Source organism: Crocodylus siamensis, chromosome 12 (genome assembly GCF_052110815.1).
Source record: "Crocodylus siamensis isolate JL-2025a chromosome 12, ASM5211081v1, whole genome shotgun sequence".
In the NCBI taxonomy this organism is placed as follows: domain Eukaryota; kingdom Metazoa; phylum Chordata; order Crocodylia; family Crocodylidae; genus Crocodylus; species Crocodylus siamensis.
Window position 1 is genome coordinate 24,142,568 of NC_143406.1, and position 23,209 is coordinate 24,165,776.

Below are 23,209 nucleotides of genomic sequence, written 5' to 3' on the forward strand. Positions count from 1 at the left end.
GTGACATTGGTGGTGGGGGAGGTGTGCATGTGTGTGCGTGTGTGTTAAGGTGCACCCTCACTCAACTGACACCAAGGCAGAAAGCAGGGTAGTTCAAACAATGCTACCTTTTATGCAGTTTTTCCATCCCACCCCCAGAACACTGGGATTGGAAGAGACATCAGGAAAGGATGACAGTCACTGGCTAGCTACAGAATCAATAATGAGAGCACACTCCTTCCCTCTCCCTCTCCTTATTTTACTTTGTTTCCCTGCAGGCAAGCCCAGCTTGAGCTTCGAAACTCTAAACATTTCTAAATTTTTTAAATGTTTCGACTTGCCTCATTTCATTTTGAGGCTGTTTTGAAGCTCTTCATTTCTTTTCAATTTTGCTGTTTTGAGCTCAAAATGAGTCAAAACAGCATTGAAACGAAACTGCCAGCAAAATTTCGCACAGCCTTAGTGGACAGTCCCCCAACCCCTAGTAACCTGATGGTACAGTACCTGATCTCTACCTCCACAGGATGGAACCTGCATCAGTCAGAACTGCATCCAAAAAAAGTTTCCCTTCATCTGCATACCTCTGGATACCTGCAGGAGAAACATGCAGGGATCATGGTAGCTGGGAATGGCAGCTCTGTCACTCCACTGCCACTGATACAGTGAGTGCAGAGATCACAGACCTGACTGGGCAAGGACTTGGGTGTTCACAGTGTTCTTCTGCCAGCATGATGTCAAAGTATTAGCAGCTGTAGTGCACTCAGTCAAAGTGCCAAGAGGTGCTCCCTGGAAAGCCTGGGCCCAGCCCCTTTGACACAAGCTTACCTAAGGACTAAGCTTGGAAGCTGAGGACCAAGGCAGTATGTCCCAATCAGGAGAATCGTACCAAAAGCCATAGGGAAACCTAGCTAGTCCTCAAGGTTAGCAAAGCAGGCAATAGGAGCTTTCTACAATGTGGACCCTTGGACATCAGAATCTGAACACCAGCAGCTCTACCCAGATCACTCAAGAGCCACCAGCTGGGCATGCTTTCTATACCAATAATGCTCTGGTTGCACATGAAGTCTGAACCCCACACATCTCTGGAGGGACACAACATGATGTACAGGGAGGATTATACCAATAGTTGCTCTGGAGCACAACAAGGGGTGATGCTGCACAGGATGGGAAGGACCTGTCCCAGACCTCCTTGGGTGTGGCTGCATCCAGGTTGGAGGCCAGCTGGTCAGTTGTGCATGACCTTTTGTTAGCTACAGAACTGGTGATCCAGGGGCCAGCACTTTGCACATTCAGTGTCTTTGCACATGTAAATAACTGTTTAATTTTTTAGCAACTGTGCTGCTCTACTCTGCCAGGGACTGTCAGCTGGGCAAGGAGGAAAGGAAAGCATTAGCTGCAGGGCATGGACCTGTGCTCAGACCCCAGCCTCAGCCCAGAACAGGCCTGGAGCAAGGAGCTGGGAGTTGAAGCCTCGCTCCTCAGGCTCAGGTTGGCATCACAACCCCCTGTGCTGCACTTACTCTTTAGAGAGCTGCCAGCAGGTGGAAACCCAACCTGAACTAGGGGTGATTAATATGCCTCAGCCTAATGCAGAGACCCTACACTCCACAAGTGCTTCACTGGCTCTTTTTGTATTTCAATTAGGTCTGCTGTAAAACTGCAGTAGACAGGTTCCCACCACACAACTCAGTGCTGCCTCCATTCCTAGCAGACCGCTGCAAAGGTCAAAGGGCACAGCAGAATGGTATCTGAGCTGACACAAAGGTCACTTCAGCAGTGCTGGCCAATAGCAGAGCACTAGACTAGGACACAGGGAAACTTGTGCCTTTTGAGGCCAGGAAGAAAACCCCAGAGCCATTGAACCACTTCCTTCACAAGGGAACAGGTACACAAAGAGCTTTGGTTCTGTTCAGAAAGAGACTCAAGTCCTGCCACCTTCACTGCCAGGGGACAACATTAGAAATGGGGCCTGAGCAAGCCAAAGCTAATGTCTGCGGGGATGAAATAGGAAAGGTTGGTCAAGGGGCTTGTGAAATTCATTGCATCATGAGGTCAGAATGAGACCCCAGGTCAGGTCACTAGCATCTTTTCACAGCACCATGTCTGCACCAGGCTGCCCATTTGAGTGTACGTGTATCTCTGCAGGGGCTGTCAGAGGCCTGATATAATTAATTCTTACTAAGGGAGAAAGAATGCCCAGCTCCAAATACAGCTGTAGGGATTCTCCATGCTCCAGAAGGGCCCACAGGCAGGGGGCCAGAAGCAGCTTATTTCTAAATAAGCATTTTGTTTAGCAACTTAAGATAACCAATTCCTTTGCCTGTGCAGGGCAGGCCTAGCCCATCTTTACTGCCTGATGCAGAGAGAACTTTGCGGCATTAGGTTCTGTTAGAGAGCTCTGCTTAAGGGCTCGTCCCCCTCATCCCCATGAACAAACTGACCCAGTGCAGCAAGTGTAGTCTCATGCAGACAGACTTATGGAACTTAATGGGCAACCAGCATGCAAACCCACCCACCTTTGTACCAAAATGAGGGAAGACCCCAAAGGAGGCACAGGTTTATAGTGAATGAGATGAGTCCTGAGCAACCTTTCCATTCTAGACCTATGCTGCTGCTGCAGGCAGGGATGTAGTTTAAAATAGCTAAGCTTCAATGGCAAGTTACAGCAGATTCTGCACTATGCCAGGGATCACAGAGGTTCCTAATTAGTGTGTAATAGATTAAACTCAAGTGGTATCTTAAAACTAGTTTTACACCGCCTCCCCACCCTTCCTGCAAGAGCTGAGCTGGAGGAACAAGCAGCCAGGCTCAAAGTGTTACCAGTGTAGCCAAGTGTCCCACTCTAGCCAAGCTCTCCTTTCTCTCTCAGAGACTTTACCTTCTTTTGAAGGGTTCACAGGCTCCGTTTCAGTGAGATCCCTATCCACAGACACTGGAATCAGAGACACTAAAAGGGAGAGTAAAACAGTGCTGCCAACTCCTGGAACTCTGCTCTGAGCCATGGCAGGAAAACCTGCCCCCACCCATCACTCTGCTGACCCTGCAGACTTGGCCAAGTGAGCACCAACAGATTCAAATCATTGATTCATTTGCAAAACACACAACAGTTTTGGTCTCAAGTTTCAAAGTAAAACAGAAGTACACAGAAGTGCCACCCCCTGAGTATACTGGTGACAGTCACGAGCCACCTTGGGAACCACCTCCATTCAGCCACAGGAGTCAGGAAGGTGCAGAGACACCCAACCAAACGGATTTTGTGGGACAAATTGATCTAGGTGCTGCCTCCACTGCATGCAGAGTAGTGTTGCACTCAACTGGAATGGCCCACTCTCTATGGTAACAGACAGCTGACTGGAGGGTGGTCCCAGCCCAAAGGATGGGGTCAGAGTTTGCACTTTGGTGTTTGTAGTCAAGATCCACTGTAAAAGAAAAAAAAAAAAAAAAAAAATCCAGCATCCTTCCCTTTTATCAGTTAAGAACAACCACTGCATTGTAAGCTCCCTGCAGTAGGGCTATGGTCTTTTGCCAGGGGCTTGGCAATGCACACAAAGTCAAGGCACAAATCGCTGCACAGTATTGGAAGTCACCTTGTAGAAACAAGTCACACTGAGCCCTGTGAGCCTGCATACAGGCGGGGACCAGCTCCTGGAGCAACTGGCAACTACAGCAGCTCTAGCTACAGACAAGCAGGGGGCCAGACAACTCCAAGGAACAGAGCAGCATGTGGGTGTTGGCGGTTGGGCCAAGTACCTAGTGCAGGCAGTCTCCTTCTGTAGCATCTGCTAATGGAGTTCCCACTTGCTCTCTGAGAAGTCCCAGCTTCTGGGATGCAAGGACAGATAATGAAGAAAGCCCCTTCCAGAGAGATCCCCAGCATCAAAAGGCATACTGCAGGGAAGTGCTTGAAGGCTTGCAGCATTTTCAGAGCTGCAGACTAGGAAGAAGTTTCTTTTGCTCAGCTCTTCAGACAGCCCTATTTTGCATCTTCTCACTTCTGTGCTCGTGAATCGCAGAGCCTATCTACCCCATTTCCAGCCTGAATGAGAGCACAGCATAGAGATGCAGCTGCTTTCCACTGCACCTCGCAGCCCCTGGAACAAGAACAGGAGCCCAAAGCTGAGGCAGGTGTGAAATCAAGTTCTTAGTTCTCACAGGAAGGAAGAGGAGATTTTATAATGTGGGGAAGGGAACCTTCAAGATGGATACTCTTGATGTTAGAGGAGAGAGTGAGGACTCAGAAAACAGCCTTAGCTAAGGCCAGCACTGAAAGTGATGGGTTGTGAGAATATGACTGAGAGGGACATTTTACAGTGCCCGGTGCAAGGCTGAGATCCCTGCTCCCAATGCTCAATATGACCAAGCACCTGTCACACACAAGTGCATAGAGGGCAGGCCTGAATTCACAGCAGGCAAGAGCAGTAGATGCCACCTCCTTGCCATGTTTCTAACTCATGTGTTGGGAGCACTTTCAAGGGGTATATGTTATAGCAGCAGGGGAAGCTGTTTGCTTCCGAAACCTCTGGGAGTAGGCTGACTCAGCATGGCAGGGAGCATGGACGCACCTCTCACAGCTGCCCTCTTGAAGGGTTAACCCAGGAGTCACCTGGGCTGTTTTAAGCTTGAGAGAAAAAGCAAGGGCAGATGTCAGGCCCCACCGCCTGGAGGGCACCCCTACAGCTTGGAAGCTCTTTATAGGGAAGGAGGGAGTGCATGGGCCTAGCAGGATGAAGATAAATCAAACTGACATCCATGGAGGCAGAAGCCTAATAGTTTAGTCACAGCAGTCTGATGGAAGAAGCAGCTCTTAAGAGAATAGAGCTGCACAGCACAGAGTATGGGCTACTGGATCCTACTCCTTAAGATAACTGGGCAGAGACAAAGGCTTTTGCTTCAGGTTGTACAAGCCTCAACGAGCAGGCCAAACTCTTGAAATGGCCTGAGAAGCTCTGGCTCCTTCAATCTCTAGGGCTGCACCTATTAGCCAACACTGGTGCAGTCTCCACTGCTGCACTAGGTACATTTCTTGGGACAGCTCCTGGCAGATACCACACAGCAGAGGGAAGCATTACAAAGGTTCAGAGAAGTGTGGGGAAGGTGGGATAATCTGGCTGGTTGACTATAGTTAGCTGTTCAAAAAATCACATGACCTTAAATGGCAAAGTAGGTAGGGTCTCCAGGAGAGGCCAGAGGGAGACTGACTTCTCCATTCTCAAAGTTTCAGCTAATGCACTAACTCTTGGCATGAGGAAAGCAACTGTTTTGGGACCATGGGGTTGCTTGCTCACATGACTCCTCTTCTCTGCTGTCTCTTGCTCTCTGAAGCATGTTCCCAGCTGATCAAACACCATCCTCCAGGCACCTGCTGCCTCAACTTCCCTCTGTGCTCTCAGAGAGGAAAAGGAGCTGTACTGTCGAACCAGCCCTCATGCTCATTCTCCCAGACTCACTCAGCTTCCGGGTGGAACAGTCACCCGACGTCAGAACTCCTACAGGGGAAGGAGACAGACATTGTTCACAAAGAAGGCTGAACAGACATCTGGCTGGGGTCATCTGAGCCCAGCACTCCTTCCTACCTAAGCAGGGGGTCAGACTTGATCTATTGAGGTCCCTCCTGAACCTAGCATCTATGAATCTATGAAGGCCCCAACCAGGGAGAGCAGATTCGAAAATTAACCCTTCACTAGGAGCAGAGGAATGGGAGCTGAGAACAGGGGCTTACAGCAGTTCATGTGAGGAACTTTAAGGGGCCTATTGAAAGGCTCAAGCTGACTGCAGTGACCCTCAAGGTTTTCAGATCTGGATAGAAGCATGTAGGCAGAGCTACAGAAAGGAAAGTAAAGGGAGAAAGCAGCATTTGATGGACACTGACATTGATCCCAGCCCCTTGCCCCACTCACCATTCTTCTGTTAGGGTTCTGGCCAGTTCTGCTTGTCCTGCCCCTGGTCCTGAAGCCTGGTAAGATTTTGAGTCACAGACTCTAGAGCTTTCCCTATGGACCAAAGAGAAAACCCACCATTACCTACCACACCAGACTACGCAAGTCAAGGAAGATGTGGAGTCACGCCACTATTCCCAGGTCTCTCTAACCCAGCCCTCCCTCTGTTTCTTCTGCCTTCCAGTTAGGAGAACAGTACAGGGACCCTCGAGAGGCAGCTGCATGGTTTGCTGTACAGGAGAAAATGAGCGCAATTAGGAAGAACAGTCTTCTCCAGCACAGCCATATTAGCAGGGGACAGAGCAGGGAAAAAGCAGACTATGTCCCAGCCAGCTTCTCTGGCTACATGGGAAAAAGCTACCCTTGTCTCACAAGGTGACACGGGAGCCACAGAACCACCCTGAGTTGCCTGGCTCTAAGAGGCTCTAAGGACAGCCGTTGAGAGTAATTACGGCCGATGTGCAAAAAGTCTCTAGTAGCTTGTTGGCATGCATTGGAGCCAGAAAGCCATGGATTCAAATGCCACGCAGCCCCAGGCTGCTCTGGCACCACTGGATGGGGGACAGCTTACAGATGGCATTCTGCATAAGACAGGAGTCTTCCCCCCCTCCCAGTGCCAGAAAAATTGCCCTAGGGCTTGTTTGAGAAGAGTTGGGGATAATCTTAAGGTCCTAACCAGTACTCCCCCTGGCAGAAAGGGAGGCTTGCTGCACACAGAGTGGTAGCTGGCATTGTTGCTGCATTCCTAGCACCTGACATCCTGCTTGGGGACAATGAGAGAAGTGTTCTCTGTAGAACAAAGCCACGTTCTACAGAGACAAAAGATGAAGAAGAACAGAAGGAGCAAAGCAGCCCCATCACTGCACAGAAAAACTACTGGCACTGATGGCAAGGGCTTGGGCTGAGGGAGCAGGGAAGAGGACCTGTGCCCTGGGAAGAATAGTGCATCTGGGACCAGTAGGAGAGGGGGAAGCGCCAGAACTCTGTTTCAAAGAGGTTGCTGCAGGGTGGCACTGTGTAGGCAATAAGCTCACAGCCAGGGCAAGGCAGAGTGCAGCAGCATGTTGCCTGTGGTGAGTATGATGGTGGCTCCCATAAGCTCTGAAGGGAGCCCCCAGGGGGGCCTCACTGGCTAGATTGAGGCTTCTGCAACACAAGACTTGGGGAGGGGGGAATATAAGAATGGAGATGGGATACCCAAAGAGAGGAGCTGTCCAAGGTCTGCTCTCAAACAGGTGCAGTGTGGTTTGCTGTGGCAGCAGTGAAAAATATACAAAAAGACACCCACACCAGCACCAAGAGTGTGAAGAGTCCCATCTGGATTGTAAAGGGGAACAGGCTTACACCCCAATACAGGTCAGGCTGCAAGAGCTTTACCCAAGAAGGTCTTTTTCCCAAAGCAGCAGACATGCCACAGGTCCCCAGCAAGAGCCCCAAGACTGCCATCCATCTTACCCATTTCTCCCACACACTCCTCCAGGAGAACTGACAGCTCAGGCAGGCTCAAGGATTTCAAGGAAGCTGGCCATTCTTCAAGACCTGGGAGAGACAGATAAAGGGCAGAGAGACTTGTACTCACTTCTACAGCCTCTGCATTGCATGGCCCAAAAAAATGAGGGCTTGGACTTCAATGCTGCTGACAGCATTCACCATGAAAGCAGCTCGATTTGGGTGGGTCTGGCAAGATTTAATGAGATCCAGCATCAAACAAGTTACTTAAGTCCACACATAACAAGAATTGGTTTCCCTTTCTCCATTCATTCCATAATTTAAAGGAATGTTTGTGCTGCACGAGTGGCTGTTTATGAAATTCCACTATTTAGTGCTCAAAATCATTGCCCTTGAGATGCTCAATAGGTCCAACACAAAAAAATCACAAGGGAATGGAATTAGATTTGCTGGTTGCAGTTGCTCATTTCACTCCTGTTGAGATAAGAAGTGAAGGTCCTGCTCTCATCTCTGACCCCACCCAAGTTCTCCTGGGATTTACAAACAGTTGTCAGTGAGGCAGCAGCACCTTTAGTGAATTTCCTGTGGTACACACCAGGTGGGCTAATGCTATGCCAGGTCAGGATGCCTACACAGGTGGGCTGATGGGGAAAGTCTAAACCTGAACAAAAGTATTCTCACAAATACTTCCATCAATACAGACATTTAAAGGGCTCCCAACACTTTCCACTCGTGTAGGTGTTTCTGGGAACGTTTATCTTAGACAATCTAAAAGCAAAATCTCACCAAAAAAAATCAACAGGACCTAAATGCTCTAGAAAGAATCTTACCCTAAATCACTCTTTCCTGTTTATAAAGCTGTTCAGCCATTTGAGAGACAATCACTAGTTGCACTTTCAGTTCTAAAAAGGCACCTTTTTTAAGGCACCTCTTGTACTTACTCCAGTATCTGTATTTTTTGCTTAGTCTGTTTTTGTGCTTGCTAACTTTTTCATCTACCCCTGTGACTATACAGAGCCAGTGCAGCACATGGTTCTGCTCCTCTCACTCGAGCCTTCTGCACTCACCCATTCTCAGCTCTGCCTTTGTCTCCGGCCTCCTGCTAGCCACATGTTCTTGATTCAGCCGGGAGGACAGCTCAGTCTGACAGGTTCTGCCAAATGGGACAAAACCCTGTTAGCGAGGCACATGGGCACTCCTAGAAAACACCATGCCAGCATGGCCCAGAAGCCACTACTATGCCCTGTAAATACCTGCTCGGGTTGCCAAGGGATCACAATTAACTGAGAGGAAACGTTTCTTCAGTTTGGCAACTCACAGGGTTACAAACTGCTCTTCGTTCCTTCCCAGGCTGCAGAAGATGTGCCTGAGATTTTCGTCCATCTCCCCAGCTATCTTTGCCCCATCCACAGAGGAGCTACAGGGGAAGAAGAGGAGGAGGGGCAGGGATGAGCAGGAGAAGGCCTAAGCTAGGGGCTATCAAAGTCTGCATGATACCTGAGCCTGATCCACACACGAGTGTGGCACCTTTGTAACACAGATGTAAAGCTAAGCCAGGACTCAGCAGGTTTAGACTCAGCACCTACATACAAAGCTACAATGGTTTGGTGTTCAAACCCTTTCACTTAAACTAGTGCAACCTTCTGTGTGTGGACAGGCCCTTGGACAGCTTTTGCTTTAAAAAACAGAGCAAGTTTTCAGCCCTCCTGATTATGGGTAAAGCAAACTTCCCTGCTCCTGTTCCTCTCATTGGAAGGTGAACTAAAATGGCAAGACCAATGTCAACACCAACTACTGGACTGATGATCTTGTTTGTGGATGGAAACATTGGGATGGCCTCCCTGGGGTAGGCCCCTTCTTCATTTCCCTTGGAACTACTTACTTGATCTGCCCTAGTAAGACTCCAGCATCTCTTGTTATGGCTTGTGCCTCTTGCACCTGAAGCTGGACATCATTCCAGGCCACATCTCGCTCCATCAAACAGCTCTCGACCACAGCGCGCAACTCCTGCTCCTGGGACACCTGTCCCTTCATCATTTCCACCTCTTCACATCTCTATAGCAGAAGAGAGTGGGAGAAGAGGGACCGAAACAGGAATGTTGTACACTGAAAACAGACACTCGACTTCCACTGAGATACCAGTGGAGCTTTCTGTTTTAGTGGTATATGGAGCCACATAGGACCCTGGCAAACATCTCTAGCTCACCAGAAGCCCAGTTACTAGTGAGAAGGAAACCAGACAAGTTTCCCCATACACCTTAACCTGTGGTCACTCAAAAGCAAGGCCAGCCCTGCTTTTCATGATTCCACTTGGAACAGACTTTCTGCAAAAGTGAGTGCCCCAACCTTAGCATAAGTGGACAATAATCAGGAAGAATGATCAGCATCCCCACCAGCACTGAAAAAAAAAGGTTAAAGATGTGCAGAATCAGCATCAAAGCTTATGTGACATTTTTTGCCCCTGGACCAGACACTGGAAACACTCAGCTCCTTCCCCCAAAACTACCTGCCTTGAAGAGGCATCACAAATTATTTTACTGTTCACTTCAACTGTCTGAAACAAGCTTCTGAGCCAGTATTAGAACTGGAAGCTGGCCCACAGACAGTTTCTCTGCCCTGTGAGCCTAGAGCCACGGTTCTTACCTTATGCAACTGAATGGCCAGCTCCTGCATTTCAGCCTCAAGCCGATCTGCATATGCTAATTCTAGGGCATCACTGGGTGGCCGGGCACTGCTATGCCATCGAGCAATGGCAGATGTCATCTTTCTCTTGGGTCCAAACAGACTGGAGAGACAGCAACAATCACTTAATAGCAATAATTGTCAAGGACCTGGCTTCAGAAGCTCCTGTCTTTATTGCTCAGGACCATCAAAACACCCATGAATGGCCATTTAGAGGCAGCAAAAATCTAACAATATTCAGTAATTTGGGCACCTCTGAACAAGACTGTTACAGACTGACAGGGCCATCACTTGAATTGTGCAAGGGCACAAGGCTAGAAGGCCAAGGTTTCCTGAAGGTCAGAATTAAATTGCATTGGTAGCAGTGCAAAGAGTACCAGGTTAGAACAGCATGGTGGCGAAGGGCAAGAAACTGAAGGACACTAGCAAAATACTGGATGGGAAGAGAGAGGTTGGAAAGCAAACTCAGCAGCTAAACTCTCCTGACTCACCCATGTGTCAGTGCCATGGAGGGGATTACACCACATAGACTTACGTGATGCCTATTTCCTTCAGATCACTCTCTGTAAGGGTCAGAAAGATGCGGAGGTCAACATCCTGTTCTTCAAACACCTGGAGGTACTTCAGGCACCCGATCTGCTCCAGAAATGTTGCCAAATCCTGCAGCCAGCCAAAGCAAACAGGTTAGCAGGCCTATGGAGAACAGGAACCCTAACTCCTCAGCACAAGAGGCAAACAGCTACTGTCCAGGACAAACACCTGCTGCTCCCTCACTTTATTAGGCCGTGTTCACTTTCACAGCTTCTTCAGCACTGTGCAGAGTTGAATGGAAAAGAATGGCACCACATGCAGACACATCTTTCTGCTCACTAAAGAGTATATTCCTCAATCTGCCACTACAACATCATTAGGCAGATGGAGTTGTGTCAGACATGAATGGTTTATTATTAACACTAGATCTAGTAGGTGCATTGAAATTGTGAGAATAGTAGGGGCCAGAAAAAAAGGCTGGAAGAACTGGAACTGTGGTTAGCAGCTCTGGAACCCACAGTGATCATGGAGAGCAATACACTAAGCCCTTCTATGTAAAAATAGCTACTTTGTTTTAAGTGCACTGAAACTAGCAAGTTCAGCAACAAGCACCATCTGGGTGGCTAGTCTGGAATTGTGGGACAGAGCTACCTTTATAAGTGGCACATGCATTCTTGCCCCATTGCAGCAGGGAGATTCTGCTCCCCCTGTGGCTGTTACCTGGGGCCCTGTGTAGGCAGGAGGCTCTGGAAGGTTATGGGCCATGCATTGCTGACTAGATGCTCCGGCTTTCCCAGGGCTGTGCGACCACTGGCTGTCACTGCTGCTGTAACGGGTCTTGACCTTTGTGTAGCTTTTTGCTTGCTTCCTACTGGAGAGCTTTTTGGCATGGTCAGAGTCCTGTCAAAACACAAGCAGCAAACTGAATGGCAAAGGATCAATGTATAGAATTATCTTGAATACTATAGGGGACTGTATCCCTAGGGAGTGAAGTAGTACATAAGAATGTCCAGGGCTGCACTTCCATCTTATTGTCTGACTTCAGGCAGGGTCTGTCAAGGGATTTGGGTAGAAACATGATACTTGGTCTTATTCACATTAACATGGTCCATACCATGCAACTTTCACCAAGGCAGAAAAAATCCAAAATACATGATTAGTAAAGACCAAATTTCTTGTTAGCAAGGGTTAGCGATAGGAAAACCGGAGCCTAGGACGACTCCAGTCTTGGGATGGTAGCTGAGAAGGCTGCATTGACTGCTCCAAAGTGGGATGTCCCTTTTTTGGCTTGCAAATGAAATCAGACACCACATACTGAACCCCAAAGAAATGTCAAATCCTTTGACCAGCAAAGGGATGGGGAAGCAGATCTGAGAACTAAGGAGCCCCTCTGGTGCCCAACTATATTATACTCATGCAGCACATGCCTACAATCTGTCCCCCACTACTGTCTCTCACCCCATTCTCATTAAAAAATTAGGAGATTGTAGTGTCGATGCCTACACAGTCAGATGGGTCGCCAATTGGCTGGAAGGCCACACCCAGAGAGTGGTGGTGGATGGGTCATTTTCGACCTGGAGGGATGTGGGCAGTGGGGTCCCCCAGGGCTCGATCCTTGGGCCTGCACTGTTCAACATCTTCATCAGTGACTTGGACAAGGGGGTGAAAAGCACCTTGTTCAAATTTGCGGATGACACTAAGATGTGGGGAGAAGTGGGAACGCTAGAGGAGAGGGACAGGCTGCAACTAGATATGGACAGGTTACAGGGGTGGGATGAGAACAGGATGGGATTCAATACTGACAAGTGCAAGGTACTGCACCTAGGGAGGAAGAACCAGCAGCATATCTACAGGCTGGGGAGCTCCCATCTTGTCAGCACTACTGGGAGCAACAAGGAAAAATGGCCATAAGTTGACAGAGAGTAGATTCAGGCTAGATATCAGGAGACGCTACTTCACAGTCAGGGCGGCTAGGATCTGGAACCAACTTCCAAGGGAAGTGGTGCTTGTTTCTACCCTGGGGGTCTTTAAAAGGAGGCTAGATAGATACCTTGCTGGGGTCGTTTGACCCCAGCATCCTTTCCTGGCCATGGCAGGGGGTCAGACTTGATGACCTGCTCAGGTGCCTTCTGACCCTACCAACTATGAAACTACAAGAGATTTAGAACCTAGCTTTAAAAATGTAACGGGCACTCAAACTCCTGGACAACTGCCTTTGGTCTCATCATTCATCATCTTACACAAACCAGCTGTACCCCAAAGTAATGTTGTCATTCTGCTCCCTTAATTCCAACTGATGTTCTGTCTTGTGTCACCTTTCCAAATTCCATCAATACTTATCATTACACAGTTATCAGAATTTGATATGGGAGACTTCCCTTCTGGCTTGCCTGTGTCTGATCAGAGCATGGTACTTGGGGAAAGATTTTTAAAGTTATACTGAATTTTAGTGCTCACAAAGACATGGGTCAGATACTACCAGTTAAAGCCCAGCAGTGAAGGGAGGGGAGGTTGACTGGAAAGAACAAACTAGCCTGCCAGCATGCATCACAGAGCTTTTATTTCCTGGGAAGGCTAAACAATCATGACAAGTACTTATTTTTGGACAAAAATACTATTTGTATGAGGCCCCAAGAAAGTCCCCCCCCCCCAAAAAAAAAAAAAAAAAAAAAAAAAAATCAAACTAGCCAAACTGAATCTCAATCTTCTCCAAAGAGGAGGAAGAGACTGTCACTCACTTCTACAGCCTCTCCATTGCAGGGACCAAGAAACGAGTGCTTGGGACTTCAATGCTGGTGATAACATTCACTATGAAAGTAGCTTGATTGGGGTGAGTCTGGCAAGATTTAACGAGATCCAACATCAAACGAGTCACAAGAACTGGTTTCCCTTTCTCCATTCATTCCATAATTTAAAGGAGACATGTTTGTGCTGCACAAGTGGCTGTTTATGAAATTCCGCTGTTTAGCACTCAAAATCATTGCCCTTCAGATGCTCAATAGGTCCAACGCAAAGAATCACAAGGAATGGAATTAGACTTGCTGGTTGCAGTTGCTCATTTCACTCTTATTGAGATAAGTGAAGGTTCTGCTCTCACCTCTGACCCCACCCCCAAGTTCTCCTGGGATTTACAAACAGTTGTCAGTGAGGCAGCAGCACCTTTAGTGAATTTCCTGTGGTACACACCAGGTGGGTTATAGGCCAGGTCAGGGCACATACACAGGTGGGCTGATGGGGAAAGTCTAAACCTGTGCAAACCAAAGTATTCCCACAATTACTTCTATCATTTACAGAGCTCCCAGAACTTTCCATTTGTCTGAGATAAAAGTTACCAGAAATGCCGACACAATTTTGAAGCACAAATCTCACCAACCCCCACCCCCCCAATAAACAAAACAGGACTTAAATGCTCTTGAAAAAAATCTTACCCTAAATCATTCTCTTTCCTTTTTATAAAGCTGCTCAGTCATTTGAGAGACACCACTAGGTGTCTATATGTAGATTCATAGATGTAGGGTCAAAAGGACCTTGCAGATCTTCTAGTCCGACCCCCTGCCCTCGGCAGGAGAGAAAACTGGGCTCAAATGACCCCAGCTAGGTAATCATCAAGCCTCCTCTTAAAGACCCCCAAGATAGAAACCAGCACCACTTTCCTTGGAAGTTGGTTCCAGAGGAAGCACAAGAGCTGGGATGAAAGGAAAGTGTCGCAGTTGGAGAGTTCCTGCCTATCAAGATATAAAGGTACAAGGAAGCGGCTCAGGCATTTGACAGACAGCTGGATCAGGATTGAACAAAATGACTTGCCCTTTCCTATTATATTTAAGCAGGTTTATAAGCTTTCTTTTCACCCTGCTGCCCTGCAACATCTCTATCCTCAGGAACTAGTTTCATGGCAGATATACAGCCCTGGCAGGGGTGAGAGGTTGCAGTGCCCGATTCATGTTCTGCCTACAACAGTGACCAACGTGAGGTAAAATGCAGGGCAAGATGAGACTAGACAAAAGCCTCACCTCATTGCTCTCCAGCGACCCTTCACTGCTCATCCCAAGGGTTTTGGCTAGACATTCACTGCTGCTGCTGCTGCTTCTGACTGTTGTCAAGTTTCTTGTGGAGAACATGTTTTCTTCTGGAAAGGAAAAGGACAGAACAAAGAGTTTTACTTTCTCTCCTCATCCCACCACAGCCCTTACCATCTGCAGTGAGTTGAAGAGGTATCACCTCATCTTAGTGACACTGACTGCATTAATTAAGCAGTAGCATGATGCATTAATTAAGTAGTAGGGTATGATGACCAGGGCAGCCACCCTAGTACCAACTTGGTGGGGAGGGAAGGGGAGGGGGAATGGAAACAACTACTGCAGCTGCACAGTTGCACCAGTGCTATGGCAGCAGCTGGAATTTGCCACTGCACCCATGTCACAGCTGTTCTTGGTGCTTGGCTTTTTGCCATCAGGTGTGGTCTTTTGTGTCTAACATCCAGGAGTGGTTACTCTCAAGTCATGGCATGAGGTCAGAACATGAAGACAACAAACATTTCCCACCAAGAGGGAACATTTCCCTCCCTGCCATAAGCCGAGAGTTAGCTCTTTAATCACGCTTTTCTTCCTGGCTCCTTCCAGTAGGCAACTCACTCTCATCATAAAAATCAGGGAAGCAGGGCTGGAAGGGACCTTCTGGGGTCATCTAGTACAACCCCCAGGCTGAGGCAATTCACTCTCCTCTGAGAGGGCAGGGGGGAGCCAATGCTATGCCAGCTCAGGATGCCTACACAAGGGACTATTATTCAAGATGCAGATATGGGAGAAGGTAGGGGAAAGATGCCTTCCTAAAACCAGGGGAGACTGCAAAGGAAATATTCAAACTTATATTTGGTCCATTCTCAAACTTAAATCACCTATGGATTCATACCCTCCTCTGAGACAGTGACATACCCCTGCTGCTACTGCTCTCCACGTCCTGTTCATTGATTGGAGAGGTGACATCCCGGTACCGGAGAGCCTCTCCCTCAAAGCTGCCATCATCATTAAATGTAACATAGCCCTGAAGAGGGACCTGTTCTGTGTGCAAGAGATAGAGTTGAACAGCAAAGGGGTGAGAGTGCAGCTCTACCAGACAGATATTCACACAATGAATGAGGCTGCCAGCAAATGTCCAACTTAATCATTAAGGAAGGAAACTACATTTTAAATGGTAAATTCTATTCTCCTCTGAACAGTTCCCGGAGTTATCAGGAACAGGGAAGCCAGCTACTTCCATCTGAGAACAGCTGCACATGTACATCTAATCAGTGCTAGCTGCTCTGACTATATCACAGTCTCGCATGGTAACTAGCCCTGCAGTATACACACCTTTGGCAAAGTGAGCCTGAAGTACTTTCTCTTCTCTACCACTAGACTTTCTGGGTTAAAATTTCTGCTCCTGAAAGTAGAGTTACTGAAGATCCTCCCTTAACCCATGTACAAATTGGAAAGATGCCATATGAGCTTCCATTGGACATACAACTGGTGTCACCACTCTGGCAGCATCCTTTGAAACTTCAGTATGGGTCAGTATAGACATGTCAGTACATTTGCAATGGGAATATCACCTCTCTGCCAAAAGGAGGTACCAAACATTAAACTATTTTCTTCCTAGCCAGAAGAACATCAAAATAGGTGAATCCAAGGAGTTAATATTCAAATTAGATCTGTCCTTCTAGCCTAACACTTGCCACTACCATTCCTATGGCAGAAGCAAATGTTTCTGGCAGTCTGTAAGATTCTGCTCGACTGTTCCAGGAGCAATTTCTGCATCAACAATCCTGTTGTCTTACCAGACTAATCTTTGCCTCTTACTAGCTTGCAAATCTCTCCCTGACTCTTAGTTTTTACCTTGTGAAGGACAGAGGCTGTGCTCAAGTGTCTGAGAGACAGCATCAAGAGGACAGTCACAAAACATTTTCAGATAAACAAAAAAAAGACTCATTAGCGTCTACCCTTGCTGACATCCTTCCTGACTCCAAGGCTCAGCTGAGGGCTGTTTGTTACAGGCAACTGATTTACAAACCTTTGAATGACAGCAGTTTGTTCAGGCAGACAGCTTGTTTGTGGCTGGGAGAGTAAAACAGGAAAGTCCAAACAGAAGGGGCATGGAAACGTTGATACTGTAACAACAGCACTGTGATAGCACAGCACCCTGAAGAGGTCAGGAAAGAACATCCGAGTTAGATTTCCTGACTAATGCTCACCATATCGAGATTGCTTCTTCCCTCCAATTCCAACTGCTGTTATCTTAGCCAAAGCCTGGGGCCCCTCATGGATGCTAGGGCCCTTGGTCTTACGAACAGGTCTTTGTCTCTGTGGCACAGAGCATGATTCATCTGATGAGCTAAGATCTTCGTATTTTCCTGCAGTCCAAAAACAGACCATTAGCTTCATGGAAAATCTTAACCACCAATAAGTTTTATTTGCTATTGTCTCATTAAAAACACTGAATGAAACAGAAAAAAAGAGCCATGAGTAAGCAATGGCTGCCTACATCAGAAGTTTGCTGTCTCAGTTACCTGGGCCCCTGCAGAAGACCTTGGGCACAGGGGCTGTGTGAAGGTCTATCAGTCCCACAATCTTCATGTGTCCATACTTCATGGCCAGTGTACGTGCTGTGGTTCCAGTATTATCTCTCACATCTACTTTCACACCCTTTAGGGAGGCAATATGTATACTTGTCATGGTCATACTGAAGAGGCACCACCTGCAGAATTCAAAGGAATCAAAGAACCTCCCTCTCCCATCAATCCCTCTCTCCCTTTGTCTCTGTCTTTTTAAAAATCTGTCAGGATGCACAGGCTCACTTTTGTAAAATAACTCCAGATTCATGGATGAACCAGTGCATCTCCCATTTCAGAACCTGCTGCAAGTCTCCTCCTCCTATAAAGTATCCCATTTGCCTAATATCAGTGCCACCACCATTTGGAAACTAGCTTACTTTTACTCCTAGTTGTATTTACATTGCTGCATCCTTCTTTAACACACTGGACAAATTAAACATAAGACCAAGTCACTGCTGTCAGAGGTTAAGTGGACTGCATATTCAAAGGCTTTAACAGAAAGGTTGCAGATGTCTATTAGGCACAGTATGCACACAGGCAGGTCCAAAGCAATCTTCAGGAGTGGCTAGATCATATCTAACTGGTGTTATGGCTTGTCTTAGCAAAAAATACTATTAAAAGGTTCCTTTAATTGCATGATTTGTCACTGAAATAATCCAGGAACTCAAGATACCATGGCATTAATATCATTGCCCAGTTTGGAAAGGATTCTAGATTCCAGAAGCCTTGGCTAGAATGAGGTCCTCCAGACTGCACAAGATACAAAACACATTGGAAAAAGACACCCCTGCACAAAGAGCTTACAGTGAAAGACAAGTGACAAATGAAGGGGATAGGCATAGTAAGAGAAGTTGCTATACTGAGTCCATTACATTCTTGCTTAGATTAGACAGTCTAGAACAAACACTGAGATCTCTCTCTTCTTATTTAGTAATAGTATTGGAAATAATGTAACACCACTCCAAGAAGACTGGGATCTCAAAACAGAAAGGACTTTATAATGCAGAGGAGCAACCAAAACACGACACCCCTTGAAAGGATTCACATCCCAACAGCCTGTATTCTCCTACTGCATGCCTGAACCCCCACATTCTAGGATTTACTAAGGACTGAGCAGAGACTTACATGATTGAGAAGATACTGGACAATTCTCTCGTGGCCAGAAGCAGCTGCTTCCATCAGAGGAGTATATCCATACAGTGGCTCTCTGCATAACAAAGAGAATAAGCACACAAGCAGTTGGAGACAGGAATAATTAAAGATGTAATATAGTCTGTTAGTCAAACATCATCAACAGAGGCTGGAAGATCAGAATGCCCCCAGTGAACAGAGGCAGGATCTAAACCCTGGCTTGACTAATCTTCAAGGGATTTTGTTGTCCAGGACCTTTTAACCAGCAGCAAATTAACTTTAATTCTTCACCAAAAAATCACATGCAGCCAAGTATTGTTTGGTAAGCTGCACAAGAAAAGTGTTATTTAATGTTGCTGGCATGTTCCATCATGGCACTTCCTATTTCTGCCATCAGCTAAGCATATTGGTTAAGTCCATCCCCAATGCAGTCAGCAGGAAAGGTGACTGACATCTGCAAAGTCATAGCCACATACAATACACACCCATCTGTCCCATATGCTGTTCGTGGTTTGAATCCATCCATATTTTTAATATGTACCTTTTACATAAGCAGTGTAAATTTTTGGTTGCTGAGAATGAACTTCATGCTACACTTGATCTTTGGTATGCAGAGCAGTTAGAACTCAGAGGAGGATGAGTTAATGTTTAACTAAACACTTACATCCTGCTGCCAGGTACCAATAGCTGTTAGTATAGTACAGGGCTATCAAACTTATCTGGCCCTGAGGGTGGATGTAGAATGTGGAGCCACTCTGGTGCATGCTCCACACAGAACGCAGGGCTGGAACTGGCATGTGGGCTACAGGCAGCACAGAGCCAGCCAATGCATGTGGCAAGTGGGATTGTCCAGATGCAGGCCCTGCATAGAGCTTGCCCCAGACCAGCCCCACATGCTGCCCAGCCCTGCATGCAGCACACACCAGACCAGCTCCACCCACTGTATGCAGCATACAGGACTAGAGTTGGTGTGTGCTGCATGTAGCACATGGGGTTGGTTTGAGAACCTCAGGCAGCACCACGGGCCAGATTATAGGCCTCCACAGGTTGCATCGCTGTGACCTCTGATATGGTATAGAGAGGCATGAAAAAACCTCTTCTCCTTGTGACACGAGTCTGTGCTTATCATCCCCTGCTATAGACTGTGTACACAGAGAAAGATTTTGCTGGCAAAGCTACACCATCTCTGAACTCCACAAACTCCAGTAATTACCAGTCTAGCCACTGGCAATTATTTAAAAACATTCAAATGCAAAAAATATTTGCTGCAATATGTAAGTTTAACCTGGAAATATCCATTTATATAAAAGAAGTGCATCTTTCAAAGGAAAAATAAATATCAAGGAAATGGGGTTGTGCTCAGAAATGCATCATTCCTAGTCCAACAAAACTCATCTAGGAAGAAAAAAAAAAAAAAAGGTCAGCTGCAATAAATTCTCAATCAGTACAACTATTAGCAGAGATTAAAGGGCAGATCAGGTGAACAGGTTTAGCCTCCATGACTTCAAAGCAATGGTGATTTATACCAGCTGAAGATCTGGTCTTCAATTTGGAAATTAGCAATACTGGGAATTAATGAATACAGCAGAAATAACCTCCACATATCAAGCAGTGTGTTTGATAGGCAAATTACCACCGGAACAGAGCATTCTCAGAAGAACACGAAAGCAACATGGTGAGTATGAATACCCAAACACTGCAGGGTCTGCACACAAGCACTAGCTTAATCAGTGCAGGCAGCAGAGTAAAATGAAGTCAGGAGCAAGCTTTGATGCTCTCTTACTTTCATAAACATCAGCCCATAATGGAACAAGCAGCAAAATTCCACTTGATGCATACTTAGATGTGGTATTGCAGGCAGATTCCACTCCTCAGCTTACGTGGCACTATGCTTATTACACTTACTGCAAAGATGATATTGACAGTGCATTGAAGCTCATTTCCTTAAGGCATTAGAGAGGAAGAGGAAATGGAACATATGTTCTTCCTCTGCTCTGCTGCAGTTGAACATGTTCATAAACTAAGTCACAGTGTGCAAATTTTAAATTATACAGATATCCGAGATGAGAACTATTGAGTGTCTTACCTGCAGTTGGTATTAGCCCCATTGTCCAATAGGAATTTGACCATCTGTTGGTGTCCAGTGCTGATGCAATGGAAAAGGGCAGTCCAGCCATGAATGTCCTTCATCTCCAGCTCTGCACCTTGCTTCAAGAGAAGAGAGAATGATCTTTATTGCATCACCGCTCCTGTGAGCTGTTGCCCCTCTGTGTTGCACCCCCATCAGGAACCTGAATTTACAACACTGCATTGACCTTACAGTTCTGTTATAACTGCTCATGGAGTCCACTCTTCTTACATTTAAATAACACAACTTCAGTTTTCAGTGGTAATTACTGAATGCCCACCTGGAGGAGGAAATAGGCAACGCTCTCATTGCCACAGCTGGAAGCCAGCATGAGTGGAGTCTGCCCTTCTGGTGTTGGGATGTTTACATTCACTCCCGCCTCCAGCAGAAGGTGCACAATTGTATCATGGCCGATGTAGGAGGCATACATCAGTGGGGTCCAACCACCACAGTTTCTCTTATTCAAATCTGCATCTCCTCTAAAAAACAGAGAAAAAAAAAGTCAGCTGAAAGTGTGTTCAGACCAGATGGGGTTGTAGTACAACCAAGTCTACTGTAGGAATTATCATTTTTACTAGTACGGTAGTTAAAAACAAGACTAGTACTGGTAGGTTTGCCACACTAAAGTTCTCACCTGTTCTAACCCCACTGTGGCTGAATCAGTGGAAATTTGGGGTTAATTTCCTCAGGACAGATATGTCCCAGGAGTCATCCTCCACTGAGCACAGAGCTGCTACTGTCCAGCTTTCCAGCAACATGTCCTTGTTCTAGTACAGAACCCTATACTACAATCATCTAGAAATAAAATCCGAGTCAGCTGTGCCCCCCCAGCTCCTTACCGCTGAATACATTCCTGAACCACTTCATATTGGCCAATGGAAGAGGCTGTGTGTAGATCCAGCGGAATATCCAATTCTTCTCGACAGAGCATTTGACCTACACCATGCCACATGGAAAGGCTGTGGCTTAGCAGCTCTGATTCACTGGCTTCATCACTGAGTTCTGACATCACTCTGAGTCCTGAAGGACCAAAATAAAACAGTGCTCAGTTTACTGATTTCAATGTTCTACAAATGTTGTAATGCAGGGGTGTCAACCATGTGGCTTGTGAACCAGATCCAGCTGTGATTCTATACGATTCAGCCCACAGGTCATTGGATTAGCCCCACGCAGCAGCCTCAGCCCCATATGCCCTGTACACAGCACAGGGTATTCATCCAGGACATGTGCTGCATGCAACACCCCACCAGACCGGCCCCATGCACTGGTTCTGGGGGTAGAGTGGATTGGGTGGAGCTGGAACTAGCACAAAGGTCCAGGCTGTCGCATGCAAGTGCACACCCTGAACTGTCCACCTGTGCTGCCTGCCTTGCTCACAGCCAGCCCATTCCTGCACGCAGTTTGTGTTAACCTTGCAGCAGATGCAGCACATGGGTCGGGCAGAGGATACTGGGGCACTGCCCCAGACTGACCCCATGATGCCTGCAGTGCTGGTCCAGCCTGTATGCTATGGCCAGGCCACGCCCTGCGCTGACCCCACATGCTGCTTGCACAGTGAGTTCTAGGACCAACACGTGCTATGTGCAGTGCACAGGCTGAACGGGGGGCTAAAGGCGCTGAACAAAGAAGTCCATCCTAGTACAGCCTGCAGGATGGCTCAGTGACCCTCCATCCAGCCCATGGAGCCAGATGAGTCTGACACCTGTTCGGCTCTAGAGGTCAGGCATACCCTTGGCTTGGGAGGTGCTCCTGTGTCAGAAGTATACCACTGGAATTCCTACTCTTACCTGAATCTCCTTCTCTGCCTTCTGTGGCCAGGAAAGCTGTCCTGAGAAGCAGGAAATGTTGCTGAAGAACCTCCACAGACAGCCTTTTAATTTAGTATTCTCTTTGGGTCAAGGACACTCTACAAAACAACGTGACAAATTATGTTAAGAAACCATCTTTTACAAAGTTTTCAAGTCAATGAGATTTTGTTCCTTTCCTCTTCCAGTTAGAACATGGTTAGGACGGCTTTTGAGCATGTGCCAAGACTAAGCTTTACACATTATTAAGCACTGAGACGAAGTGCAGCGCTGCACAGGAGGGGCCAGATTTATAATTTAAAAAGGAAAAAAAGATGCATTGGGAAGAAGGGTCACTTTAGAAATGTTTACCTTGGAGAGCAATGTAGCCCTGCTTAAATTAAGGGACAAGCATAAGGAATGACAGGCACCAAGATACATTTCAAAAACAGCAATATCATCTGAACAAAGTTAGCACCTCCTCATGCTGTCAACCGTAAGGAAGCTGTTGTCAGTGATACTACCTCAGCAAGTCAGGAAGGTTTTGGCTTCCATGACCACAGCCTTCTCTCTGGAGAGAGAGGCAGTGAGCTGCTGGGAAGGGACGGCCTCCACCTCTCTCCACTGGGGAGGAGCCTCTTCTCAGCCAGGCTGACCTGCTTCACTGGCCTTTAACCTAAGCCAGCCGGGAGATGGGGAGACTACCACCACTGCTGGCTCGCTGAGCAACCCTTGCAAAGCCAACAGTCTAAGGTACTCAGGGGATCCCACCCCTGCCCCAACCCTGGAACAAACTGAAGGCAAGGGCCCCCAAGGGGACACTTGCATGCCTATACACAAATGCCAGGAGGTTGGGGAATAAACAGGAGGAACTTGTCCTCCTGCTAAATGCAAATAGTTATGATGTCACAGGGATAACAGAGACCTGGTGGGACTCCACCCATGACTGGACCACAGGTATAGATGGCTATACCCTGTACAGGAGGGATCAAGTGGACAAAAG

At 47.1% G+C, this 23,209-nt stretch overlaps 1 protein-coding gene across 12 annotated transcripts in view; it reads right to left on the reverse strand.

Annotated features, from left to right (window-relative positions):
- Positions 1-189: 189 nt before the first annotated feature.
- Positions 190-23,209, reverse strand: part of ANKS3 (ankyrin repeat and sterile alpha motif domain containing 3) — a 30,252-nt gene continuing 7,232 nt past the window's right edge. For 7 of the 12 annotated variants that reach the window (XM_090024746.1, XM_090024743.1, XM_090024747.1 and 4 more), the window contains 17 exons: positions 22,210-22,328; positions 21,262-21,442; positions 20,703-20,901; positions 20,381-20,502; positions 18,289-18,370; positions 17,119-17,254; positions 16,804-16,962; positions 15,509-15,634; positions 14,588-14,703; positions 11,298-11,477; positions 10,582-10,706; positions 10,008-10,149; positions 9,247-9,419; positions 8,432-8,517; positions 7,371-7,454; positions 5,877-5,969; positions 3,409-5,465 (listed from right to left, as the gene is read on the reverse strand). In XM_090024746.1, coding sequence (XP_089880872.1) covers positions 5,887-5,969; positions 7,371-7,454; positions 8,432-8,517; positions 9,247-9,419; positions 10,008-10,149; positions 10,582-10,706; positions 11,298-11,477; positions 14,588-14,703; positions 15,509-15,634; positions 16,804-16,962; positions 17,119-17,254; positions 18,289-18,370; positions 20,381-20,502; positions 20,703-20,901; positions 21,262-21,431 — 1,983 coding nt within the window. In that variant the 5' untranslated portion in view covers positions 21,432-21,442; positions 22,210-22,328 and the 3' untranslated portion in view covers positions 3,409-5,465; positions 5,877-5,886. The other 5 variants (XM_090024749.1, XM_090024748.1, XM_090024750.1 and 2 more) reach the window with 5 other exon arrangements.